The 24,225-nt window shown below is 37.0% G+C and overlaps 2 protein-coding genes and 1 non-coding gene across 5 annotated transcripts; 2 read left to right on the top strand and 1 right to left on the bottom strand.

The window, feature by feature from the left end:
* The first annotated feature begins 157 nt into the window (after nt 1-157).
* On the top strand, nt 158-20,963 carry LOC124636530 (tubulin-specific chaperone cofactor E-like protein). Of its 3 annotated transcripts, none has more exons than XM_047172658.1 (8): nt 158-438; nt 6,542-6,822; nt 7,040-7,545; nt 7,685-7,784; nt 17,956-18,140; nt 18,796-18,927; nt 19,215-19,314; nt 19,725-20,963. In XM_047172658.1, the coding sequence occupies exons 2-8, from the start codon at nt 6,577-6,579 to the stop codon at nt 19,842-19,844; spliced, it is 1,389 nt and encodes a 462-aa protein (XP_047028614.1). In that variant the 5' UTR covers nt 158-438; nt 6,542-6,576; the 3' UTR covers nt 19,845-20,963. The 3 variants fall into 3 exon arrangements, with proteins under 3 accessions (XP_047028614.1, XP_047028611.1, XP_047028612.1); XM_047172655.1 differs by having other exon boundaries at nt 160-438; nt 19,716-20,963; XM_047172656.1 differs by lacking the exon at nt 158-438 and adding an exon at nt 467-606 and having other exon boundaries at nt 6,544-6,822; nt 19,716-20,963.
* On the top strand, nt 17,398-17,470 carry Trnam-cau. The gene has a single exon. It is a non-coding gene; the product is annotated as a tRNA-Met (tRNA).
* On the bottom strand, nt 20,953-24,156 carry LOC124636528 (DNA repair protein Rev1). The gene has a single exon (XM_047172651.1). It carries the CDS (start codon nt 24,021-24,023, stop codon nt 21,198-21,200), a length of 2,826 nt encoding a protein of 941 aa, XP_047028607.1. The 5' UTR covers nt 24,024-24,156; the 3' UTR covers nt 20,953-21,197.
* Nucleotides 24,157-24,225: the final 69 nt, after the last annotated feature.

Genomic DNA, 24,225 nt, shown 5'->3' with positions numbered 1-24,225 from the left:
CTTGTACTTGTGTTGCGTCTCAGGTGGCTGATTTGTTGTATTGCCTTCTCGCTTTTCCCTTGAGTAACATCGGTCTATCTCTGTCACACAGCACCGCAAATGTAAACGTCATTGACCCCTTTCATCCCCATTCTCGTCAGTCAATATTTCGCTGTTGTGTGTACACAAGCTGGCGGTAGTGTGCGGCGGCACAGGCAATAGGCATTGCGTCTGTGCAATGTATTGATGTAAACATTCTCTTGTCATTTTATTTCAGTGCGTTTGGAGGATTGTATGGAAATCTCTTCAAGGCGCATCTGAAAAACATGTGAACAGCTGTTTTCGTTCATTTTAAAATTATAGTGAACCCCAATGTGTGTATTTTTATTGAGGCATTTTTTGAAAATTAAGCGTCAAGAAAAGTGCGATAAAACTCTTTGTTTATAGAAGTGTGGAAAAGGTCAGTTTTCAATGTTTTTTCTTAATAAATTGTAAAGGTTGCGCTTTATATAATAACGATTCATGCCAGTAAATATCGTTGTAAAAATTTAGTAATTCTAAGTGGAAAGTTGAATCTAGTTCCCAAATCTAGTCTACGCTTTCGACTGCAACCTACAACGAAATTAGGTGAGTACATAGACTGGTGTTTATTTACATGATGAAAGTGACCCTTTGTTAAGACATAACTATTTGAATTTAATTTATTAGCCATTAACATAACCGGATTCTACGAGCTGATGACGCTGTGTACAAAGAACTTCCTTGTTCTAGGCGACTAGCTCGATGATAAAATACGCAATCGAATTTATCGCCTCAGTAAGCAATATTTTATCTATAGAGTTGTTCCGCAACGATGAATAACAAAAAAAATATCGATACTGTAAATTAGCCTTCCCCCAAAAATGGATGCATTCTCCCGCTCAATATTTTTTATCGCGAGAATCTAAATTGAGCTCAGATGTAAGAAGGTAATATTTTAATAGACTAAGTACATTCTCTAGTGGTACTAATTAAAGTGATGTAATCATTTTTTCTGTGCACCGAGCGACATGGCCAGCATGTTATCGATTTTGACCGTGACCCATATAATTCTATTCGCGTGCGTATCTTCTACTTCCTCATAACAAAAACGTGGCCAAATTGTTTTACCAATCGTTTGGTTAGTGCTTCTCTTATTGAGCAATTAACATTATGATAATGATAGTGATTCCGTAACAAGTGGCTTCATTGGTATTGCTTGAACATTTCTTTGTTACTCCATATGGGAAAACAAGTTACCATATTCTGTGTAGTTAAGCAAAAACAAAACTTTACGTCGATGGAAGCTTGAAAATAGAGTAGTTATACTAAGGAAGGTGGTTTTTCGTGATGACTTTTTCCGTTTAAATATTTGTAGGTACGTAGAAACTCAGCTTTGGCCAATAAGATTAATTGATTATATTTTTCTAACAAAATAATTATGTGAATACGAAAGGAAATTGCTCGACCATGTTTTTATTTGAATCTTGGCACCACTAATCTTACAACAAAAGCGTGAAATTCCCGCGCATTACAACATCGCGTTCAGAAATAGTAAACCGTCCTTGCAATAGTCGTGCGAATTATACCTAAAACTTATTTATTATGCTGTTGTTTTCAATATTATAACTTTGACACAAAAGTTTATTTTAGCTTTACGAATTACTGTTTAACAGTACCTAACACGTTTGTGTTTCTTAGTTTCCATATAGTTAGTTACCCTACTATCCATGTACCTATTTAACGATTTTTTCTTGATATACGGAAATAATTAAACTTATGTTTTTATAGGTAGGTATATGTATTTTGCAAATCTAATTATAGATAATAATTTTAAATGCAAATTTTTATCAATTAAAATAATTGTTATTTAATTCAAGCTAAGAATTTTAAAAATATCGAGAAACTCCATTTATGGTTATAGATTCCGCCTCCTTATCTAAACACGAATGTCAATTTTCATACCAAAATGAAGAATATCCTTATCAGCATACACTTGCGTTCATATAAATAAATAAACAAAATGATTCAGGCAAATGGTGTGGTTCTAATCAGTAATGTTCCAAACCGCACGTGTTATATGCGGCCCACGTACTTCACTCTGTTTATCTCGAACGACCTTCAGGAACCGCGTAACAACATTACCATCACAATTCTAAGTTTTAATAAGCATAGTTACTTTGTTCAACGTATATAGTTATATTTTGAAACGTAAATTCATGTTACACTTGACTTCAAAAACTTTCGAGTCGCGTGGTTCCATAGTTCTCTGTGGTTCTGCCTAAAGGTTCCATTCTTGGGCCATACAGATTTTGTTAAATGGAAATTTACTTAATCGTAACTCCAAGTTAAGATATAAATTATAATTAGTACTTACTAATGATTAACCTATGTTGATATTGATACCTACCGCAATAGAACGCAATGGAAAAGCAATGTATGAACTATAATGAAAGCTAGCGTAAACAGCGTTCAGTTAAGGAAAAACATGATTATAAAGAGTCAGCTTTATTTACAAATTGTCCTATGATTTGAGTATAAACGCTGCGCAAAAAGTATTGCGCAGTATTATCTGGTTGGGGATTCACATGTTTTTTTGTGAACATCCGCCATTATTATGTTCGAAAAGTATGTACTTACAACTTAATGAGATGGTTATGTCGTCGAATTATATGTTTTTTGGTGCGTATTATTTTGCATAGTACCCAAGTTGTTTAAAAGTCATACAACTTCGCTACAACTACACAAATGTTCTCGAATTCCTCGATTATTGAAGTACTCTGTAATCAGCAAAACTTCTTTTAAAACTCTTAAGACTACACAGCTTAGAGAATTTATTTTCTCCACTCCATTCGCCAATAATTCAGCTCAAAGGGCTAAATCAGAACTCCAATTTATGAATGCTTGCTCGAACTTTTTCAAGCCAATATATTTGAAGTAGACACTTTAAGCAACAGATAGACATTAAACAAAGTGGTCTAACCAAAGTGGTGGGTAGTCGAGACGTTAGGTTCGCCGCCCTTGCCGTCGCGCCGGGTGGCCACCCCGTAGATGAATTCTCATTTGTGCTACAAAGGAAACCACATCGTCTACGTACTTTTGTTTGCTTCGGAGCAATCCTATGCGCAAACAAATGCACATGAGATGAGATTTTGTTTACCTCTGGGGAAAGGCAAAAATGGATTATGTTTTCCGTTGCGTCTGAGGAAAACTGAGGATGCAATGTTGTTCACGTGTTTTGGGATATCTAATGATAAATCTTCTCTTGCAGCCACCTGTACATAAAATGCTGTAACAGCTTCTGATAGATCGAATTATGTTTAACATTCGAACCAAAAAGTATTTTATAACATAGGTTTGCAGCAAAATTTCAATCCAGCCTGACTTGCTACCTTAACAAAATTACGATGTTAGGCAGTCACGCGAAGGCTATCCAGACATCTTAAACATTGATTCATTCTACTTGAAAGCACGAAACGGTCAACGTGCATGACACAGGTACAACTAGTTCTAGTAATAAAATAACTAGTTATTTGTAATGCGTTGAATAGCGGATCCCATTAATTTTATCAGCTTCATTGTTTCAAGCAGGACGTGTGCCGCTTTGTCTTTGCACTATCTTATCGCAATTGCCATCAAGTATTATAAAATATGTAAATATTATGAAAACATGCACAGTTAGATTATAACTCTGTACTGAATTTTATGCTGTAAAAAGAACAAAAGCATTTAGATACGTTGTGCAAAAAATACGATTACGAGTGTTCCGGCCTTGGGAAACTCGCTTTCGGATCAACATTACTGTAACAGCGATATGGACTAAAAATAAACTGTTTCAGGTATAGACAGTACAATCTAACTCTAAATACAGAATACAGAAGGAAAGCGTGGGAATACTTCTAAAGTTACTTCCCAAGATCTAACTTCGACGCAAAAATTGAAATTTTCAGATCTTGAGAACTGAAAACGAATTTAGAAGACTACAAACATAAAACAGTAATATGTGGGTATAAAGATGATTAAATTAACTCATGTTATGCAAACAATAACTAGAGCGAAATTGTTTAACCTTATTACGATGGCCAGTGCAAGTTATCCAAAACTACGTTCGAAATTGTACTAATTCATATAGGGGAATAAGTACTTTTATGAACACGACACGAAACGCGTTTATAATGTATGCCATGGCACGATCGGTTCCGGATTCGAAAGGGATATTGAATTGGAAACCAGTAGTAGCTGACGAGGTTGATAACATTTTTATTGCTTTTAGGAATTTATTAGAAGGCCCGAACAGTGGTCCCAATGATTGTACATTTAGTTACCAACCTTTTTTGAGGAACGGAAATCAATGATGATTATTAAGTTTACATGCGGATAATTTTATGAATATCGTTCCACGTTGTAAATTTTACTACACACTAGCCAAGGCTTCCGTAACCCGTGGTTTTTCAATACGGGCTGTCACTCAATGAAAAAGGTTAGGCTACGCGTAATGCACGTTTAATTTACTATCGCATTACATATCCGCGATGTTCATGATGCTTTGCACAATCAATGGACGTCAGTTAGCCAACACGGCCGCTCGCAACAGAATTATACGCGCATTGGAAATGTAGAACGGGATTTTATGTCATACGTAATGCGTGGTTATAGCACTTCATGGCAGTCTGATGTCATGTTTTATTGATATTCCACGACGCTACCTTGTTTACATGGCAAGATAGACGATCGAGAGAACCATAGCAATAAAGTACATCTTCATTTAAAAGATTCATAGATCCCGAAGAGAGCTTCGTTGCATTATTACAGAGCATAGAAGAAAATGTCCCTTTTCTTCTTTTACGCTAAAATTGCAAGCTACATAGAAATCCCTCGTGGAAAATATAGCTGAGACGTGTTAGAAGCGTTTCGTTTTGTAGTCAGAAGCTGAACGTAAGCCAGCTAAATTCTATTAGCCTTGACTTTATCGTACATATTACGTTCCACCGACAGTTTCATAGCTGACAAGCATCTAAAGAATATTACAATAATGGACGTGTACTTTAATGCTATGCTAAGTACAATCAATACGCACAATGTCACTCGTTTGTCCCTTTAGTTTGGTAAGGTCATTTTTTGTTGCATTCTGAGACTCGAAGCTTATTGGCTTTATACCTGAATGGGTTCTTGAAGAATAATCATGACATCAGTTACAAACTTAATCCAAAAACTGTTAATCATCATTATTATCAAAACTTTTAGGTTCAAACGATTTGTCTAACATTAAATTTGAAATTACTATTGGCGAAACCAAATGCTGTTCCACTATAATGTAGTTAATGTCGTTTCAATTCAGTTCTATTGTGAGACAAGACAAGGCGTTAATTAAGTTTAACTGCACATTTGAACTCGACCTTGGCTGCAGTCACGAGTCACGAAGCCTCGGAACAACCCGAGACTACTTAGTATTGAGCAACATCCCTTCTAATATTGTTCCTAGTTGTTTATTTATAGTTGCAATAACGCCGTGGATAATTTCAATCAAGTAATCAAGGAGACCACAAAATGTTGTGACAAGAATTTGAAATTCGGCGAAAATAACAGACAGATTTGCTGATGAATAGAGCCTGATATGAAAACCAAATGTCGATTTGCACAAGTTTGGTGTTGCTGCTTAGATTCTTTTGCAATATCAATGGGGTAGAACCAAAATGCTATTCTAAAGTTTCATCACTGTAATTTTGTATTTATTTCGCAAACACAACAAGATAACTAAAGAGCGATAAACGATATCCATATCGGCGTAAGAAAGACTGCGGTAATACGCAATAGATATGGAATATAAAAGTGATACACAAACTATAATTAATATTTAATCGCCTTATAAAATACGCGGCACGAACCAGGATAAAAATATTACTATTGTCAGTTAACACGAATCTAAACAGATCGATAAAACTCATTTTTTCAATTCTCCCGACGATAATTTAAGGAGAGTTCTTGAGGTCTTCATTAATAGAAAACTATACTTCTAATAACATACTACCTCTTTGATGACCGTGAAAAATTAGGTCAGTGAAACACATGTCGAAAATTAAAACACATGATCAGAGAGATCCCATCCGTCAGATTCCTGAAATAATATTTGACTTTGCTAGTCATGCAGGTCCTTGAGCAAATATTCCGGTCTGTCGGGTTTATTACTTTTGCTTTACGTACATTATACTGTGTATTTATTTGGCCGGTTGCGCATGACTTCAAGCGAGAAGGAAACACCGCTCATTAATATTGACCAATTCATTAATTTCAAAAGCCATTCGTGGCTTTGATTGTGTAAATGATAGCCAGCCACATTAGAAGATCGTGTTTGTCATTGTCATTGTCAATCAATACGATGCTTGAATAGATTGTAATTGCTTTTTATGGGCCTTTCCGATACTTGTATCATTTATTACGGCTGTTAGACATTAATATGATATTGAATTAACAATTTGTTTACACACTAACTAGCGTGCATACTCATCAACATTAATATAAAAATATTAAAGTTAATTTTTGTTTCAGGTATTAAAACAGGAATCATAGGTGTCCACAAACATGCCGTCGCTCCTAGAAGCTCTAGAGCGCAAATATGGCGCGAAGGGCGAAGTGAACCCCCCAATAGATGACATGCCAGTTGCTATATTCGTGCCGAAGCGCTCCCCTCGGCTCAGCGTACCTACGCTCCTGGTGCTCAATGATTGTGACATCGACTGCGCGGGAGACGCCTGCGCCCTCGCCGATAAGTGTGCCGACGTTGTCGAACTCGATATAGCTAATAACAAGCTCAGCGAGTGGGATGAAGTAAGTTAAGATCAAAAGGTTTTATTGTGCTAAGTTCATCACAGATATGGGTAGTTCATAACCTCCTCGTCAGCGATTACAGAAAACAAGCCTTCTGCAATAAGCGCCCCATTCCCACAGTTACGACAAACTCCAATTATTGGTTATAGACAGCAGTTATTTCCGCGCTGTTGCGTATATTCACTCCTATAAAACTAACATAGAGCTTTGCTTCTAGGTTTTTGCAATACTGGAACAAACGCCGAGAGTAAGATTTTTAAACTTGAGCTTCAATCGTCTCTCAGCCCAAATTCAAGCGGCACAAACTCTTCAGCCGCGTTGGGATTGTCTAAGCCACCTCATTTTGAATTCCACGTACGTTGGTTGGCCGAGTGTCCACTCGTTACTCAAAGTTCTACCAGCTCTGGAGGAGTTGCATTTGAGCCTTAATGAGTACACTTATGTGGACCTGTCTGGACAAGAAGTCAATGAGAAAGATCAATGTGAGGCGTGCTCCCGGCTCAACGTCGATGTCACGTGTGAACCTGTCCATGAGCAGCTGAAAAAACTTCATTTCTCCGGAAACCACGTCAGCAGTTGGCGAGAGATCTCTAAACTAGGCTACGCCTTCCCGAATTTGGAAACCCTGCTGGTTAACGACTGTCCCATTACGACTTTAGCTCCAGACCCATGTGAGAAATGTAGTGACGACAACGGAAATAAAAAGAGCCACGATGCCTTCCCGTGAGTAAATAAAAATATATTTTGTTATCATTATGACACAATGAGGTCAATGTGTATTGCCATTGACCTATTGATCTTCAGAATTTAAATATAATTTGTGTTGTGGTGCGTCACATCAGCGATGTCATTGATATTCCAGACACCTCCGCTTCCTAAACCTGAACAATACGGGCTTAGCGACGTGGGACGAGGTGGACAGACTGGCACAGTTTCCTGCTCTCCGGAGTTTGCGAGTGCAGGTGAGTTCACAACACACCTGTTAAACCTTTATGTATTCCCGGCACGTAGGTTGTAATGTTTGCAAATACTGACCTCGCGAATACAGGATTATGCGGACAGCACATGGCCGGAACTGTATTGTAAATGTTATTCTATGCACACACAGTAGCAGGAATTAGTAAATAGACGTGGTGCTGTTCCACAGGCTACAATAGCTATTGATTGATGGGTAATTTATAAGGCATGGATATTTAAATGTTTGAGACGGCCGTTGCCTAGCAAAAGGAACTGCAAACAGTTTTATTTTAATTGAATCCTCTAAACTGCATGTGCACTTGGCAGTGCGTAATCTGTCAGAACGCCAACACGTTAAATGCCGCCAACTTGTAATCCGAACAACTTCGCGATAACCGATCTAATTTTGACGTTGAATGGTACCGTCTGAGGTGTTCAGGAGTGTTGTAGTTTTAAATTATCCGTGTAACGTCCCTCGGGAGCTCGGCGCCTGGTGTAATGCAGGTGAAGGTCTTCCAGATATAGTGGCGGCCTACTTGACGCCCAGTTGTGCAACGTTAGCTAATATCACCGATCACTACAGCGGGCACGCATAATTTCGACACGTCTCCACTCGTCTCGCTTCGGACGGGAGCTCACAAATTTAATAGGAACGTTAGCCTTGTCTTACGCTTTATGTTCTACTTGAACAGATTTTATGTCGTAAAACCGTCGATAGCAGGGATTGGATTCGCCTTGTTCTCAATAAAAGATGACTGTAGAAATGGGCTTCCTTGTGAATTTTTTCCGTGTTCGCATCAGGCATAGCAGTCATAAAGGTCGAGTTACTTTTCAATCCGCGTCGGTCCTTAACATAATATAAAGTAAACTATTAGCCCGGTCAAAATAGACATAAAAGTAGTGGTCAAATAACAAAAATTCCCACAGAGCTGATTTTTGGTGGAGAGCTAGATTTGATCATTATAAATTAAATACTAAAAGTCCCCATCGATCCCATGTGTGCATCAAAAGTTATTCGAGGTCAAATGTCAAAATTTTTGTTTTTTTGTGTTTTTTTCGAAAACGGTAAGTTTTATCAAAAAAATACATCTGACCAAAATTGTAGATTATAAAATTTTCTACAAAAACGGCATTAACAGTTTTCTCCTAAATGTTACCATTCCTGAGATATCGCGCTTCAAAGAGTCACACTACACATGATATGCACATATGAGCCACGTATATACGAGGGCTGCCTTTTAAGTTGTGTCGTTTGAAATAAGTGTAGACAATCTAATAGGTTAATAACATTTATTGTTTATCAAAGAATTCTCCGCGATATTTAATGCACTTTTGCATGCATTTAAACCAGTTCTTGAAACATTTATTCCATTCTGAAGTGGGGGTAGTCAAAATGGCCGATTTGTGTGAGTCAACAGCTTTTTCAGGTGTGCTGAAACGTTAACCACGAAGACTTTGCTTCATTTTGGGGAATGTAAAATAATCGGCCACGGGTCTATGTCACGGTATGTTACATGTTGGTCTGCGAGAATTAACTGCCGCTTAGCCTCGATATTATCTTGGATCATGGCGGGTTATGAACTACCTTCACGTGGCTTGTCACTGAAGCTAGAGTGCCCACATTGAAATTCTAAATTAAAATCAAAATCCTTTTATTTCAAAAAGGCCTTTGCAGGCTCCTATGAAACAAAAAGTTGGTCTCATGGAGAAGAGCCGGCTAGAAACTCCATAGACACTCTTTTAAAAAGTAATATTTTTACAAACAGTCTATTACTTAACAATAGTAAGCTGACAAAATTATACAATGCAACTGAAAGTTAAACTGTAAACTCCTAACTCCTAACTTTATCTCTGTTTTACACATGATGTTGTAAATTAGGGCACGCCACCATAGTGGCCGTAAGTCCCCCCTTTGAGGAGTGGCTCAGAAGGAGTCATGGCGGCTCACCGGATACATTTGTTTCAGAAGGTATCTGTATCGAATCGGTCGTGAGGAGGCGCCCGGGTGTCACCACTGTGCGGACAGCCCCAAGGGCACGATGGACCACACAGTCCAGGTGTGCCCTGTGTGGGAAGAGCACCTTCGGGTCCTCGCCGTGGCTTTAGGCGGCGGCGACCTCTCGCGTCCGAGAAGAAGGAGGCGAAACGACAAAGAGTTCGCACCTCTCATCCCGGCCGCCGCGCTGGACCTGGCAGACACCAAGGGCTCCGGGTGTCGCAAGACGACTCCCGGCCACCGTAGGCGTGGGTCTCTGTGCGGTGAGTTCGGGTGGCTCATCGCTCATGTCTAGTTAATAGACAAAAAACCCCTGTCGGCGGCGCGTTGTTCCACGCGCTCCTCAAAGACATGTCAGCAGCCCCAGCGGGGCCCAGCAGGGCCAAGGCCTGTCGGGGCTGCGGGATTGTTCGAAAGAGTTACCGCGGCCCTGGTACATAAAATGCTTACGACGGAACACGACGGTTTTTAGTCAATAAGAGTCTGACACTCAAAGTCCTCGTATATACATTGCTTATATATGTGCATAGCATGTGTAGTGTGACTCTTTGAATCGCGATATCTCAGGAATGGTAACATTTAGGAGAAAACTGTTGATGCTATTTTTGTAGAAAATTTTAAGATCTACAACTTTGGTCTGATGTTCTTTTTTGATAAAACTTACCGTTTTCGAAAAAAAGTCAAAAAACCTAAAATTTTGACATTTAACCTCGAATAACTTTTGACGCACACATGGGATCGATGGGGACTTTTAGTATTTTATTTATAATGATCAAATCTAGCTCTCCACCAAAAATCAGCTTTGTGGGAATTTTTGTTATTTCAAATGTCTATTTTGACCGGGCTATATACGCAATGAGGACATATAAAACTTATCAAGTTCAAGGTTGTGCAAATACATGATCGACAACAAGCCCTCCAAATGTTAATCGCTTTGTGCACACAACCATGTCCTTTGTTACGCAAATCGTTTATCATAGTTTCCAACATATTACAAAGAAATATGACTCATATTGTATAACTTATATGGTTAATTTTACCATAGAACATGGTTCGTAGTGCAACTTGGCAACTTTGTATAGTGACCGTCACGCTACAAAGAATGTGAAAGTGTGTCTGTTTGTTTTAATGCGCTTTATGCGTCTATGAACTATTGTGATGTCATAATGGTCAAAAGTATTTTTTGATGGAGTTCGTGGTTAAGAAAGACACCTTGACATAAATGATTATTTATACATGAAATCTAGAACAGGAATGATGATATTTAAGAATAACCAGAAATTAAATTTACACTCAAGATTCCTTTGCTAAACCTTTTGAGTAGACAAAGAATCACAGCAGTCAACTTTTATTCATTGGGCATGCACTTGAAGACGTCGAACATAAAAGCACACACACGTAGGCGACAAATAAACATACTAACACAATCTTTCTTCTTTTACGGTCAGGCAGAGGTTCATGGGATTTAAAATATTGTGATTCCTGCGTAGGTTCAAGTAGGACCAATGAAACTCTCTGTTTTCTCAAAATGTGGGAAAGTATAAAAGAATATTAAATTTTACATGTTGGGAACTGACAAAAAATGATTCCGAAAGAGTCTTACAAAACAAACTAAAAATACAAATAAAATCTCTAAAGAAGGAGGCTCTGACGCAGACAGGGATGTCAATAAAAACCCAAAACTGCAAAGGTAAAGGGTTCGCAATGATTCATCCGTAAAATGAATCGAACTCTTTGGGTCGTTCACTTTAACAGCTGAGCTGTCGACCTTGGGTTGACTTGATATTTGCACTTTTAACGTTGCGTTTTCTACAGGTCTGTCTGTAGCTCTTCATATGAAATCTCCATTACCTAATGCAATTCTTCCGGATTGATTTATCAGGCATTTGATACATTACGCCCTGCCTCTGTATTCTAATTACATTTCATGAGAGGGCCAAAATGTTCAATTTCCAAATCCTTTTCATCATGCATCTCTCCCATACATATCAGAATTTTCAGCACATTGCTGAGCGTTTTAATAGCATCGACTGTAGGAGAATACTCACTAGATTTCTGCCTTTGGTTCGTGTTTGCGCCCCACTATTTTCGCGTCAGTTGCGATAAGCACGAAGCGTGCACATTCAATCCTGATGCTAATAATACAGAGTGCAAGCCTTAATAGCTTACTACCTACCTGTTGCGAAATATTATAGCCGACTCATTGCTGTTTACACGAGCAATAACGTTTAGGAACAACTGAAATAGCGCCTTCCAATCCTATCCAATAAAAATCTACTATTGCAACGCGGTATCAGATAATCCAAAGTCCATGGCCGCAAATGTTAGTTTGCGATGACATCATATCGTTAAAATATAAAATTTCAGGAAACATGCAGTGCTAAACAGTCATTACTTTAATAATTTTATTGGGAAAGAAGTCGTTCAAATGTTTTGTAATGCTTATCTTAATTGTAGTAATTTTCTAGATTTTGTAACTTTATTGCAACGCAGACAGCACTTCACCTCAGTCTAATATAGCATCTTAAATAATATTCTTTAACAATGAATAGGTATACATTTGTATGTGAACTGGAAGAGAGGCAATGATATGATGTTGTGCAAATGTCTACCTGTCAAACTAAGAGGTCTGTTCAATTTAAATTGAAGTGTTTGGCCTTGTTTGTATTTGGCTACTGAATTTGTAGATGGATTTAAAAATATGTCAACGGTAACAATCGACTATATCAATAAATATAACATGCATTGCTCCACATACAATAAAACTTTATCAACACAACCGTTTTCCGACATTGATGGATAGTCAGCAGTTACCTAGAGCTGTTCTTGCTTTTGCAAAATGCAATTCCTGTTCGACGGTTCTTGCTGCATTTTCCTAACAATATTTGATGTTGCTTTTATTGAAATATGTTCTTCGACAAATTGGAAAATTACTTGTCACGCGTGAGGACAATAAGCTTCGGTCAGTGATTCATATAGGGGCATTTAACGGTCGAATCACTCCTCGGTTTTTAGCCCACGCCTTCTGCGCGTCACCTGGTTTTTTATGCAGTTTGTTGATTGAATTGTGAATTTATTTCTTTTCATCTGTGTTCATACCTATCATTAACTTCAAAGTGAAAAGCTGTGTTGGTGTTTTGATCGATCATGCTTCTATGTTGTCGATGTAATCTTGTAAATATATTATTATTAATTTTATTATCTAATCTACTAGTTTTGTTGTAGTTCCAAATTCATTTTTCTTATGATTAAATACTCAAGCCATTTGCTTTCCTGCTAATACGCTGTTCCGTCGATCTCTACCAAATGGTCTCGCATAATAAACAGCAGATGCCCAGATATCGGAAGGGTTATCTACAAAATGCAGATGTAACATTTCGATAATATTAAGGTAACTGTTGTAGACGCCGGTTGAATACGGAATTTTATAGATTTGAACGTGGAGTGTCGACCGGGTCGCTACGGGGTGACCTAGAAAGCATGTGCATGCTATTCGGTGTTCAAACATTTTGAGCTATACCGTAAAATGCAGAGCTTATCCACTATATTACCTAGGAATCGTATTCTCATCTTCTTTGTAACCTACCTTTCCTAAACCCAATATTGATTGAATTCCTGAACTATACTATGACGGTGCATTTGTACTTACATAGCCATCTCGTCTGTCTGCGAAGTCTGCATAGCTGGCGTGATTAATACTGGCTTTTGTTGGGACCTCCTACACAAAAGATGGTTTGCATTTGAATTCCACATTCAGTCAGCGATCGTTCGGATCGAGTATCTCTCGTGTCACCAATACTTGGAGTTCTTGTGTATTGGTTATATTTATTGCAGTAGACGTCGTCAAATAATCTTCATTTATAACTCCCAAATGGATCGTAATATTACCATGATATAATTATAGCTGTATAATGTCTCTTTCAGGCTGACGTCGCTATGGCGTCGTCGTGACCTATGAATTCATTTCTCCACGGCACTCGATGTTTTAGGTCAACTGTCCCTGCGATCCGCACTTAACATTAATATTCTAACTCCTTTGTGTATCATACGTTCGATAGACGAATGGAAGTCCATTCATGTGGAAATTATTGCACGTAAGGGGCTAGATACAGGACTTTAGGACAAGGGAACAACGTTTTTTGTGAAGAAGTCTTGTTCAAACTTGATTGGTATTCTTGGACCACTGAATGGACGATAAGAAATCGAAATATATTTGAAGTCGGTTAGAAATTAATGACAAAGATAAAAATCAACATTAATATTTTCTACAACTTGTAAACCAGTTCACATAATTGCTTGTTTATCGATAAAAAGACTATCGCAGACAATTACTCAAGTGTTTGTATTAACATCGAAAGGGCACTTAGGCAGTTTCCTTCGCACGCAATGCAGTATTTTCCCTTTGGTAACAGTTAATTAGATTTTTTGCCGCAGCACTATAACTTAGATACTTACTTAGTTGATTTTAGTTGCCGCCATCGTAATTATCTTGTATTTAGATATGGAATTATTGTGTTTACCTGCACCAATTTACTCCGTTACTGACGTGATAATTTGATATAATAATGTCAACGTAAACACGAGGCTTCAAACGTTTCTAGTAATAAGACAGGAAATTATCTAACTTTCATGTAGAAATTAAAATTATAAAGTGGAATGGACAGCCAATATACAAAGAAACTATTTTAAGTAACTATTTTATAAGAGGTGTAAGAAAAGAAAAATAATAAAGTTTACAAGCCTTGTATATTGGTCCCCCCATACTTCGCAGGGAATGCGTAAAAAGACTGACGTCATCCAAAATGGATGTCCTGCCCTTGAGCCGGATAAAATATAGGTTTAATATTAAATATGTAGACACATGCCATTGTCAACTGGGAAGGGGAGAGCGCCACTTATGGAGAGACCACTCGTGACTTTCCAAAATGCCTTTCCCTTTTATAGTGCTGCCTTCATACAATTTCTGGTGCCTAGATCTTTTTATTCTATTTTTGAAATGTCTCTCTCATTGTTGACGGACTTGAGAGGCTTTTTATATGGCGATACAAGCTTTATTGGACCGGTAAAATCAGCCAGTACGATTAAAACTTTATTAATTGATTATGGTCAATCTGCAAATTTGAAATGTACCCAGGTACATCTTTCCCTACCTTTAAAAGGTGCGGTCACTCTTCAAATAGAGACAATGGAGCAGAGTGTCTCTGACGTGTTTTTTCTTTCAGATTGCACAATAAGTAGGTATGACATGTTACGTACGTTTTTCTAACGTCACGCTTAAGATAATGTTCCAACGGCTAGGTATGACTTGGTATGTCGGTACGAAAATATTTCCTAGTTCTTTGTTATATTTTACCTACATACGTATTAGATCGAGATTATGTTGCGTTAAGAATAGTTATTATTTAATAAGTTATGACTAAGTTAATGTTTTGTTTACCTCTCGTGTATCAAGCCTTTGTTTTTAATTTGTATCAACTGAACTATTCGTATTGTTAAACTATCGAAATGAGAATGGATTATGGAAATATTCATATTTTATGCGTCGTTTCTTTTGCAATAGCTGGCTTTATCGCGGTTGTGTCTGTCCTTAATGGGTCTTTGAAATCGTTTGGGTAATCATCACGCGCTAGCTAGTGATTCTCTTTATATTATTATATTTTTAACTGACTGCAGAACTACCAAAATACGTAATGAAATCTCAATATAAAAAGTCTGTTAGATAAATGGTAATGTGCAAAACTAATTTCCTGAATGTGTACCAGTGTATGCATTAATTTTGCATCCATCTGCTAACACTACAAAAGCGATCGATACGGTAAATTCAATGATTCAGAACGGGGCTGTTACCGATCGACACGGCGGGACTTTAAATTATAACCGTTTCATTTTCCGGCGTGGGTAGTCACACGTTAGTCTGACAATTTGTGTGGAGGGGTCAACACAACGGACGACACAAACAAAAATAAAAGAAAGAATATGTATCTAGCTAATTGTAGTTTTTATTTTACTTTTTCGAAAGGTGCTAATGGATGTTCTGATTTCTTTGCCGCTCATTAGAGCTCCGGATCCATCCGAAACTCTGTCCTTGCCGACCTGAGGTGTTTTTGAAAGCATTCACTTGCATAAAACAAAGACATCATCAACATAAATAAATCCACACTCAATGTCTAGTAAACAAAGATTTTTTTCCTATCAACGCATTTACTTAGTTCTCATTAAAAAGGCTATACAAATGCGGCACTAGCGAATTCCGCAGGGACCTGATGTATGCAAAGGTGATTCCGGCTTCCGGTTTTAGGCAAAACAGGCCAACGAGGTTGAACGCACGCTCAAAGATCTCTCATACATGAAAGAACAAAGGAACGCTAAAATATTAGAAACTAAACTCAAATACCTTACCTGTTAGACCTAATATTGTTTGCCATCCGAATGAGCTTGGAAGCTGTTAGTCATTTTAGCCTTTATTAATATCAGGATAATGACTAATTTTGACATGTAGCAGAGAATAGTTGGTATGGGTTTGTTAGTGAGAGCGCTACTTTCCTATGCAACCTTCATTTGTGGATGACAGACGTGGGTGAAAATTTATTAGGCTGAACTCCGGCACACACAGGGTTATTGACGGACGGAAACTGGAAATAAAGTGCTTGTTAGCTTGTTATTCTGTGTGGTCCGTTCAAACACCTAGGTTTATCCATTTCAAACTAAACATAGGTTCAAACTAGGCAGGATCGAATAATTTCCGAATATTACCTAATAGTTACCTATTAGCTTAGTTTGGATGGAATAAAGCTGTTGTAAAGTCATCTAAATACCTTAATTAGGCTTTTTCTATAAGTTATTTTGAAGAAGTCTTCGTTTTGGCAGGCTGTTTTATCTTTCAATCTCTAGTAGTACAGAAGGTAGGGATATACGCTCCTAATGTTCCCAGAAGCGGTAAAATTTCTAAACAAGCTTTGATCACAAAACGACCATCATAAACAATCCTTGGAAAAACATGTTGGTGAACATTAATCGATCATAAATACATGTCGGGACAGTTGACTAGGAACTAACATCTTCGCAGCCATTCGTGCCTGCCCTACAAGGAAACTTGATCCTCGCGGAACCTTGAGAGGAACAAAAAGCAATTCAATTTAAATCTACGACTTTTTGTTTCATTCGATGATCCTTTTGTTTGAGTCGTGACTTTGGGATTTTTGTATACCTAAGTTGTTTATTTCGGGATCGATATGGTGATCTACTTCCCTATCTGCAATGTTTATATTGATACCTAGGCTAGGCCAGCTTTTTGAAAGAAAGTAGATACTTACCTACATACTAGATCTAGTTTATAATAAGGATTCGCTGTTTACCCACTAGATATTGCAAGGTCACTCTGAAATCTTGAAAAGAAGACCTATGCGTTAGTAAATCCCACTTTATGCAATGACTATGAAATTGTTGTAAACTTTGCAATGGTCAATAATGCCTTTAGGTACTTACATATCAACCCAACTCATGAGCCACTTTAGTGATTTTGTATGTAACGTGGTCACGCCGCCACAAAGATAAACTATCATAAAAATATTTCCCAGTAGGTATATACAAACTGATTATCTAATTTGACACCATTATCACCGGCCTCGGTGGCGCAGTAGGCAGCGCGTAAGTCTCATAATCTTAAGGTCGTGAGTTCGATCCTCACCCGGGGCATATCTTTTTTGTATTTATGCTTGTATTGAAGTAAATTGTAAATATGAAGTCGAGCAGAATCTAAATTACTCCTTTGACGTCTATTGATAAATCTTTTAAAAATTATTTATTTAAATTACGGCCTTACATTTTTTTAGTTTTTATTTCGCCAATAAAAATGTACTTAGCATTAATTATGATGAAACAATATTTTTAACTCAACAATGCTATCTTGCTGTTTGAAGGTTTCAAATAATGTATCATGCTACAATTATTTATATAAAATACTTGTAGTTGCTTACATTAATGTGCAAACGAAAATCAAAAAGCGTTTATTCAACGTAGGCTGAAAAATTGTACTTTTCGAAAAATTTACATGATAAACCACTTCCTATGTGTTTCTATCTACTGGGAAAAATAAGTGGTGCAACAATCTCCCCAGCAATAAATGTCTATCTGTTACTCCCTACAAAATAATGAACCTTTATTTTCTTCCTATTTTCCAGGGCTGGCCATTATGGGAACGCGTGGAATCCACAGAGCATGAGCGGCGGCTGTTACTGGTAGCTCGACTTCCTCACGTGAGGACCCTGAACGGTGGTGGCGCCGTGCCCATCGAAGAACGGGACGCGGCCGAGAGGGCTTTCATACGGTACTACATGGAGAAACCGGAGTCGGATCGGCCCGATAGGTAAGATACATTTTTATGGAAACCGTAGGAAACAATGTTTCCTAGTGATGTTTCTAAAACTTACAAATATGATTAAGGGCTAACTAACTACTCGTAAAGTTATACTCGTATAGGTAGATATTTGATTTCCTGTGTTTAATACCACGGGCTAATGTAATGTAGGCCCATTTTTTTCTAGAAATTCCCACAGAGTAGACACTTGTGTTCTGACTTAAAAAAATATTGCATCAATGTCCTTCTAAATTGCAACCGCCCCGAAGGTTCAATCAATAAGGAGCAATGTAGGTGAGGCCTGCGACCTAAATGACTAAATTCGCATGCTAATGTCACAACGTAGGTGTGCACAATCATAAAATCTCACTCAATTAGTATCTTGTTGCACTAACACGGCTAAAACTGCTTACGTCGTAATAGTAACAGGTTAATATTGGTAATGTTTTACCAACCTCAAAATGGGTGATGACAAAAACAGATTAATATGTAATACAAACTATATAAAGTTAACTGTACCTATAGTATGAGGATATCTTTCGTCCAGGGCCATTTTAAAAATTGGACTAAAGTTTAGCATTTTGCCTAGAATTTAGGGTATCTGCATAGAGAGTTTGGCTGGAGGTTGACTAGGTTGTTCTAAGTATTTTGTTATTTTCTTCAGATACTGGGAGTTGGTGGGCGTCCACGGCAAGTTAGACCCGCTCGTGTCGGTGGACCTGAGGCCGGAGAAGCGCGTGCAGATCACCTTCACGTGCGGCGACAACAGCGAAGTGCGCACCGTCGATGTTTACAGGTAGGTAACTCCAAATTTTACTGGTCTAATTTCTTAAATCTGATCCAATGGTGGTTGGATGGTTACCAAATTTTTCATAGCAATAGTGGAACGCACACGTTCTACAAAGAGTCGTTCAAAAAATCCTACTCAGAACATGTAACAAGAAATGGGTCCGATTATCTGTCCTATAAAAAGTCTGACATGGGCAGAATAATAGGTCTGGTGGTCCCATCGATATTGCTATACATATATTCCGAACTTCGTACTTACTTAGTACCTAATGTTTCTATGATCACGATTTGCAGAACTGTATCTGACCTAAAAACAAGACTAGAGAGGATGGCGGGTTTCCCCGCCGCTAAAATGAGACTCTTCTACGTAGATCAAGAACTTCGGGACAGCCAGGTAAATATTTTTATAATTATTACTACTATAATTTTATGATCACCGCATATCTAAATAATTTGCATAAGGAATTGGATTATGGAGATTTTTGTGGCCCTCACAAGTTACGAAATGTAACTATAACATCAAACATTGATTTAGCATGTAATCTAAATAATGGTTCAATTCTTCCGGTACCATCCCCGAGTCATAATATACTGAAGCATGTTTCACATTTTTTTATTCACAATTGCTATCTAATTCTAATAACATGTACATAAATTGGTTGAATTTTGTAAATAAACGACTGACACACTTTGTTTACCCTATCGCCATGAAGGGTTGTTTTTTTTTCTTATTTTGCTACACTAACATTTTATGCTTGTTTATGGTTTGCATTAACAGTTTTACTATTTCTTAAGCCTTTTCAGGGGCCTGAGGAAATGAAGTACCCCACAAAGCAGCTGTACTCGTACAACATCAGGTCAGGCGACGAGATCATAATTGACTGCAAACTGAAACACTCTATCTCCGTCAACTCGACCGCGTGAGACGAGCGACGCACTACATGTCGGAGGCATTTCTACCAAATGTACTACCTACTTATACGTTACCTTCTTTGAGGAACTAAGACTGAGGTAAGGCCAGTCTTTGGAACGTGTATTCGATATAACTTAATATTTTTTCTAACATTAGAAAATACAGTACATATTTTACAAAGTTACGAGAGATGCAACTGACATTGTAATAAGTGATATTTTTTTGCCTACAAATGCCATTTCATTATGTATTTTCGTGCTACTGTTCGTCTTACTAACGTTGATGTAACATGTATTGAGTTTAGTTATATTTTTTGTAAGAAATTGTTTCTGTTTTCTCCATGTGGATTATTTTAGAAGTGATATCGATCGCAAAGTATTATAATAGTAGAAAATATCAACGGTTGTCACAAAGCATTTAGTTTTAAGAATTATCGCAAGTTTTGAGCTTGATAAAACTATTTTATTTACATAATTATATATTTTTTAATAGCACAATTACAACATTACCTTACATTGCTCTGAATCATGGATTATTTTTATTACAAAATTAAAGAGTAAATTATGATCGCTGTTTTGACAAGTAAACATGCCTTTGTTTGTTTGCAATAAGCAACTGTGATAATAAATTTTAGATTACAAAATCTGAGATTGAACTACATAATATTATGTGACATTATTTTTGCATATTTATCTGTATAGTGCTTTATACACAGCATCTATCTTTCGAATATTACTGGGTGTTGTAAAAGTGCTTTTAACATTTAAGTGATACTAACTGCCATTTCGAATTATGAAATATACACCTATTGTGTCTTTTAGATTTAATCCTAAAACGGTTTGGGATTATAATGTGAAAAAATAACTAGTATTTTGTTTTTGTTTTAGTCTTTTTGGTACTTTTAGTGCCAAAGAAATTATTCAATTTAGAAATTCAATTCTGCAGCTGCCAAATTTTTTGAACATTTAAACTACAATTTTTACATTTGCATTAGCATTTTTGCACCAGCCCTGGGTTATAATTGTGATAATTTCGTTGGAAACAAAATTAATGTAGTGACATTTTTAATTTTATCCCTTTATAGACTTAGAAAATAGTATCAAAATGAAAAATAAATAATTGTATCAAAATTATGGTTTTATTTAATAGTATCACAGACAAATATTAACAAAAACGTTTTCCTTAATTTTAATCCTATTCTATTCTGATATTATAATAAAAAGGAATTACTTGAAAGTTTGTTTGCATTAAAAGGCTTGCTAAACCACTCAACCGATTTGAAAATTCTTAATGTTGGGAAGCTACACAATCCCTGGCTATATTTTAGTTACAAGGAGAAGTTCCACAGGGATGAGATAAAAAGCCTAATCAGAGATAAAGAGCCTCTTGCCATACACAGTTAACATAGCATTTTGTACTTGTTCACATATTTTATCATAAGCATCCAACCACTCACTTATTCTCAATTCTCTAGTTCTTCTTCTAAGGAAATTCATTAAAATAAACAGTTTCTCTATATTTCTGTCTACAACCATTTCCTGTAAATAAGCCACAATCATATCAATGTCACATTGCAGTGGGGTCTGTTCACTTTCCAGCCATGCTCTTAACATCTCTCTTACTCTGTCCCAGGGAAGACCTATTAGTCCTTTAGACTTCTCCCTTTTTATTGGTACTTCTATGGGTGTTTTATCATCTTTTATCATTGGATTCTTGTATGGTAAGTCTCTGGTAGCATTCTGCCCCTGAAGATATTTACTCATTTTAATACTTGCAGTTGATTGTGGCAATTTTAAACTTTTTGGAGGTCTGCCTCTTTTTTTCACAGGTGATTTTATTGCAGGTGTAGGAGACTTCTTTAGTGATGTAGTTATTTTGAATTTAACAGGTGAATTTATTTTCTTCTTAGAACCTTCAGGTGCTTGAAATGCCATTGAACCAGTATTTGCTGGAAGTTCAGATTTTAAATGAAATAGTTCAGGGTCTGGCTTTGACTCTTTTTTAACAGTTTTGTTGCTAGATAAAAATTTATTAATTGCTCCTTTCGTTGGTTTACTATTGATGGGCTCTAATTTAGTCATTTGGATTCCAATGCCTCTCATTTCCTTTGGATCTATATTTTGCTTTTTACATATTGAAAGCACTTCTTTAGTTATAACTTCAAGATCATTTGTAGCATTAGACAGTGAAGTTGATTTATTTATAACATTGCAAAAGCCATGACCCAGGAATTTTGCTGTTTCTACAGGAGCTTCTTCATCTCGGACCATTAGTTTCAAAGTAATACATTTACCTAAAACTTTAAACTGCTGCATCCTTGAGTGTACTTCAGCTGACAATTGTTTTAAAAATTCTATACACTGATTATTATTTTCAAATCTTATTCCATAGTTGACTTCAGCTGAAACTGATTTCCTTACTGTATAAAAAGATAAAGGATTTGGATCTCGCCCACGACATTGATCAAATAGTTGTGCCCCCGTTTTATTTCCCAGCTGACTTTTTAATGTAGCCAATGATAAACTCTGCAGTGATCCACAAGTGACATGACCTAGTGATTCCAATTTGGTAGATGTCTGTCTGCCAACACCAGGTAATTCTCTAAGTTTTATTTCAAACATAAACTCTTCTACAAGATCTTCAGTAAGGAAATATTGTCCATCTGGTTTGGCCTTTTTTGTGGCTAATCTAGCCTGTAACCGGTTACCACCGAACCCTGTAGAGCATGGGCAACCTGTTTTACGCTTTATCTCTTCTCTTAATAACGTTGCAAAACTTTGCACACTAATATCCATATCTGCCAATAGTTCTGTACAATCTACATACATCTCATCACATGACACAGCCTCTATATCTAAAGTATATTGGGCTATAGTATTGTACAAAGTATATGCAACTTCCTTATAGCCCTCAAAGTCATAGGGTATGGTCTGTAAATCAGGACACAATCGCAATGCAGCACCCATAAACATGCCATTACCTATACCTTTTGCTCGAGCTTCATATGAACATGATGCTATCTCACTCATAGAGCCATATTTTTCATCTTCATCAGCAATGTTATCAACTCTACTCTCAAATACAATCTCATCTTCAGATCGTCCAGCTGCTTTACCTATTTTTTTGATTTGCTTCTGTTTGTAAAGACCAAATTCAACATTTCTATCTACACCAGGCCTCTTTGGTCTGGCCTGCCCTCCCTTGGAATGTGTTACAGCTACAGGTTTGCCTCTAAGATCAGGTCTGTTCCTTAAGCCCACAGATACAAAAAAGCAGTCCATGTCAATGTGCATTATAACTTTATTTTTCTCAAACTTCAACTGACTTGAATTATTGAAATTGTTTGCTGATAATATGTTTCTCTTTAGTTCTTCACGCACAGGGAATGTGAAGTTGCTGGATTCTCTTAAATCGTTAACATGTTGTTTAAAGCATGCACCCAATTGAGATATGTGATGTAGCCGTGAATTATTATAAAATTCTGAAATAAAGTTTGGGTCTGCAGCTGTTTTTGTTATGGTGCCCTGATTTTGCTTCACTTGTATAGAATCCTGCCCATATGAGTTATCTGCTTTAATTTCTCTTATGATATTTGAAATTGATGGACCAGCTGTGTCATTAGTAAAAGAATTACTTTCCCAAATTTGAATAGGCTCAGGTTCTGTTATCCTCGAATCCACATTACTCTCATTTGTTTCCTTTGCAACTAAACAGGTTTCGTTCTCATTGACAGAAAATTTGACTTCACTGTCTGATTCATTATTTTTAATTACCTTTTTAAAATTAAGCTGTTTTTGAGTTCTAGAGTTTTTATACAGCAAATAATCTCGGTAATCTAATAAGCGATTGGATGCAATGCTCTCTGTTATCCATTCAGGTTTCACGATTTTAACGAGAGACATATTTTTTACTTTGGTGTCGGGTAAGTTGGAGGCTATTATGAAATCATCACTTTTCTGATATGTGTGATAGATCCCGCCATGTTTAGTCATAAGTACTTTCAGTTCATCTGCTGACGGTATTGTAAATCCATTCACATAAATACTTACACCGTTAAATATATTGGAAAGCGTTTCTTCTTTCCCAGCTTTTGCACTAAACTGTTCTTCCAATTTTGCAATTTTAGCTTGCATATAGCCACCCCAGGCTTCAAAGCCATTATCAGGAAATTTTCTTTCGCGGCGACTCATATTAGAAGCATGTAGATGTAGTTATTTTTATTAGAGAAAACTAAATTATTTCCTCCACTCTTTTTCCACTTTTCATTTCCCTCCATTCCGGATGGATTACTTCGATGGGATTACTGCTCTTCGGTTGTCAACGTCAATTGTCAAATTTTATTCTAGTGTCAACATATTTTTTTTTATGACTAGTGCTGTTCACTTAAATAGA

The sequence above is a fragment of the Helicoverpa zea genome, chromosome 14 (genome assembly GCF_022581195.2).
Source record: "Helicoverpa zea isolate HzStark_Cry1AcR chromosome 14, ilHelZeax1.1, whole genome shotgun sequence".
Lineage (NCBI taxonomy): Eukaryota > Metazoa > Arthropoda > Insecta > Lepidoptera > Noctuidae > Helicoverpa > Helicoverpa zea.
The sequence above is the reverse complement of the archived record's forward strand: the minus strand, read 5'-3'. Positions and strand labels throughout refer to the sequence as shown.

What these genes read in the sequence shown, in the direction of transcription:
- LOC124636530 (XM_047172655.1), top strand. Translation starts at nt 6,577, where the DNA reads ATGCCGTCGCTCCTAGAAGCTCTAGAGCGCAAATATGGCGCGAAGGGC. An exon ending in AGCTCAGCGAGTGGGATGAA is followed by an intron (nt 6,823 to 7,039) that starts GTAAGTTAAGAT and finishes CTTTGCTTCTAG; the next exon opens with GTTTTTGCAATACTGGAACA. An exon ending in AAGAGCCACGATGCCTTCCC is followed by an intron (nt 7,546 to 7,684) that starts GTGAGTAAATAA and finishes TTGATATTCCAG; the next exon opens with ACACCTCCGCTTCCTAAACC.
- LOC124636528 (XM_047172651.1), bottom strand. Translation starts at nt 24,023, where the DNA reads ATGAGTCGCCGCGAAAGAAAATTTCCTGATAATGGCTTTGAAGCCTGG.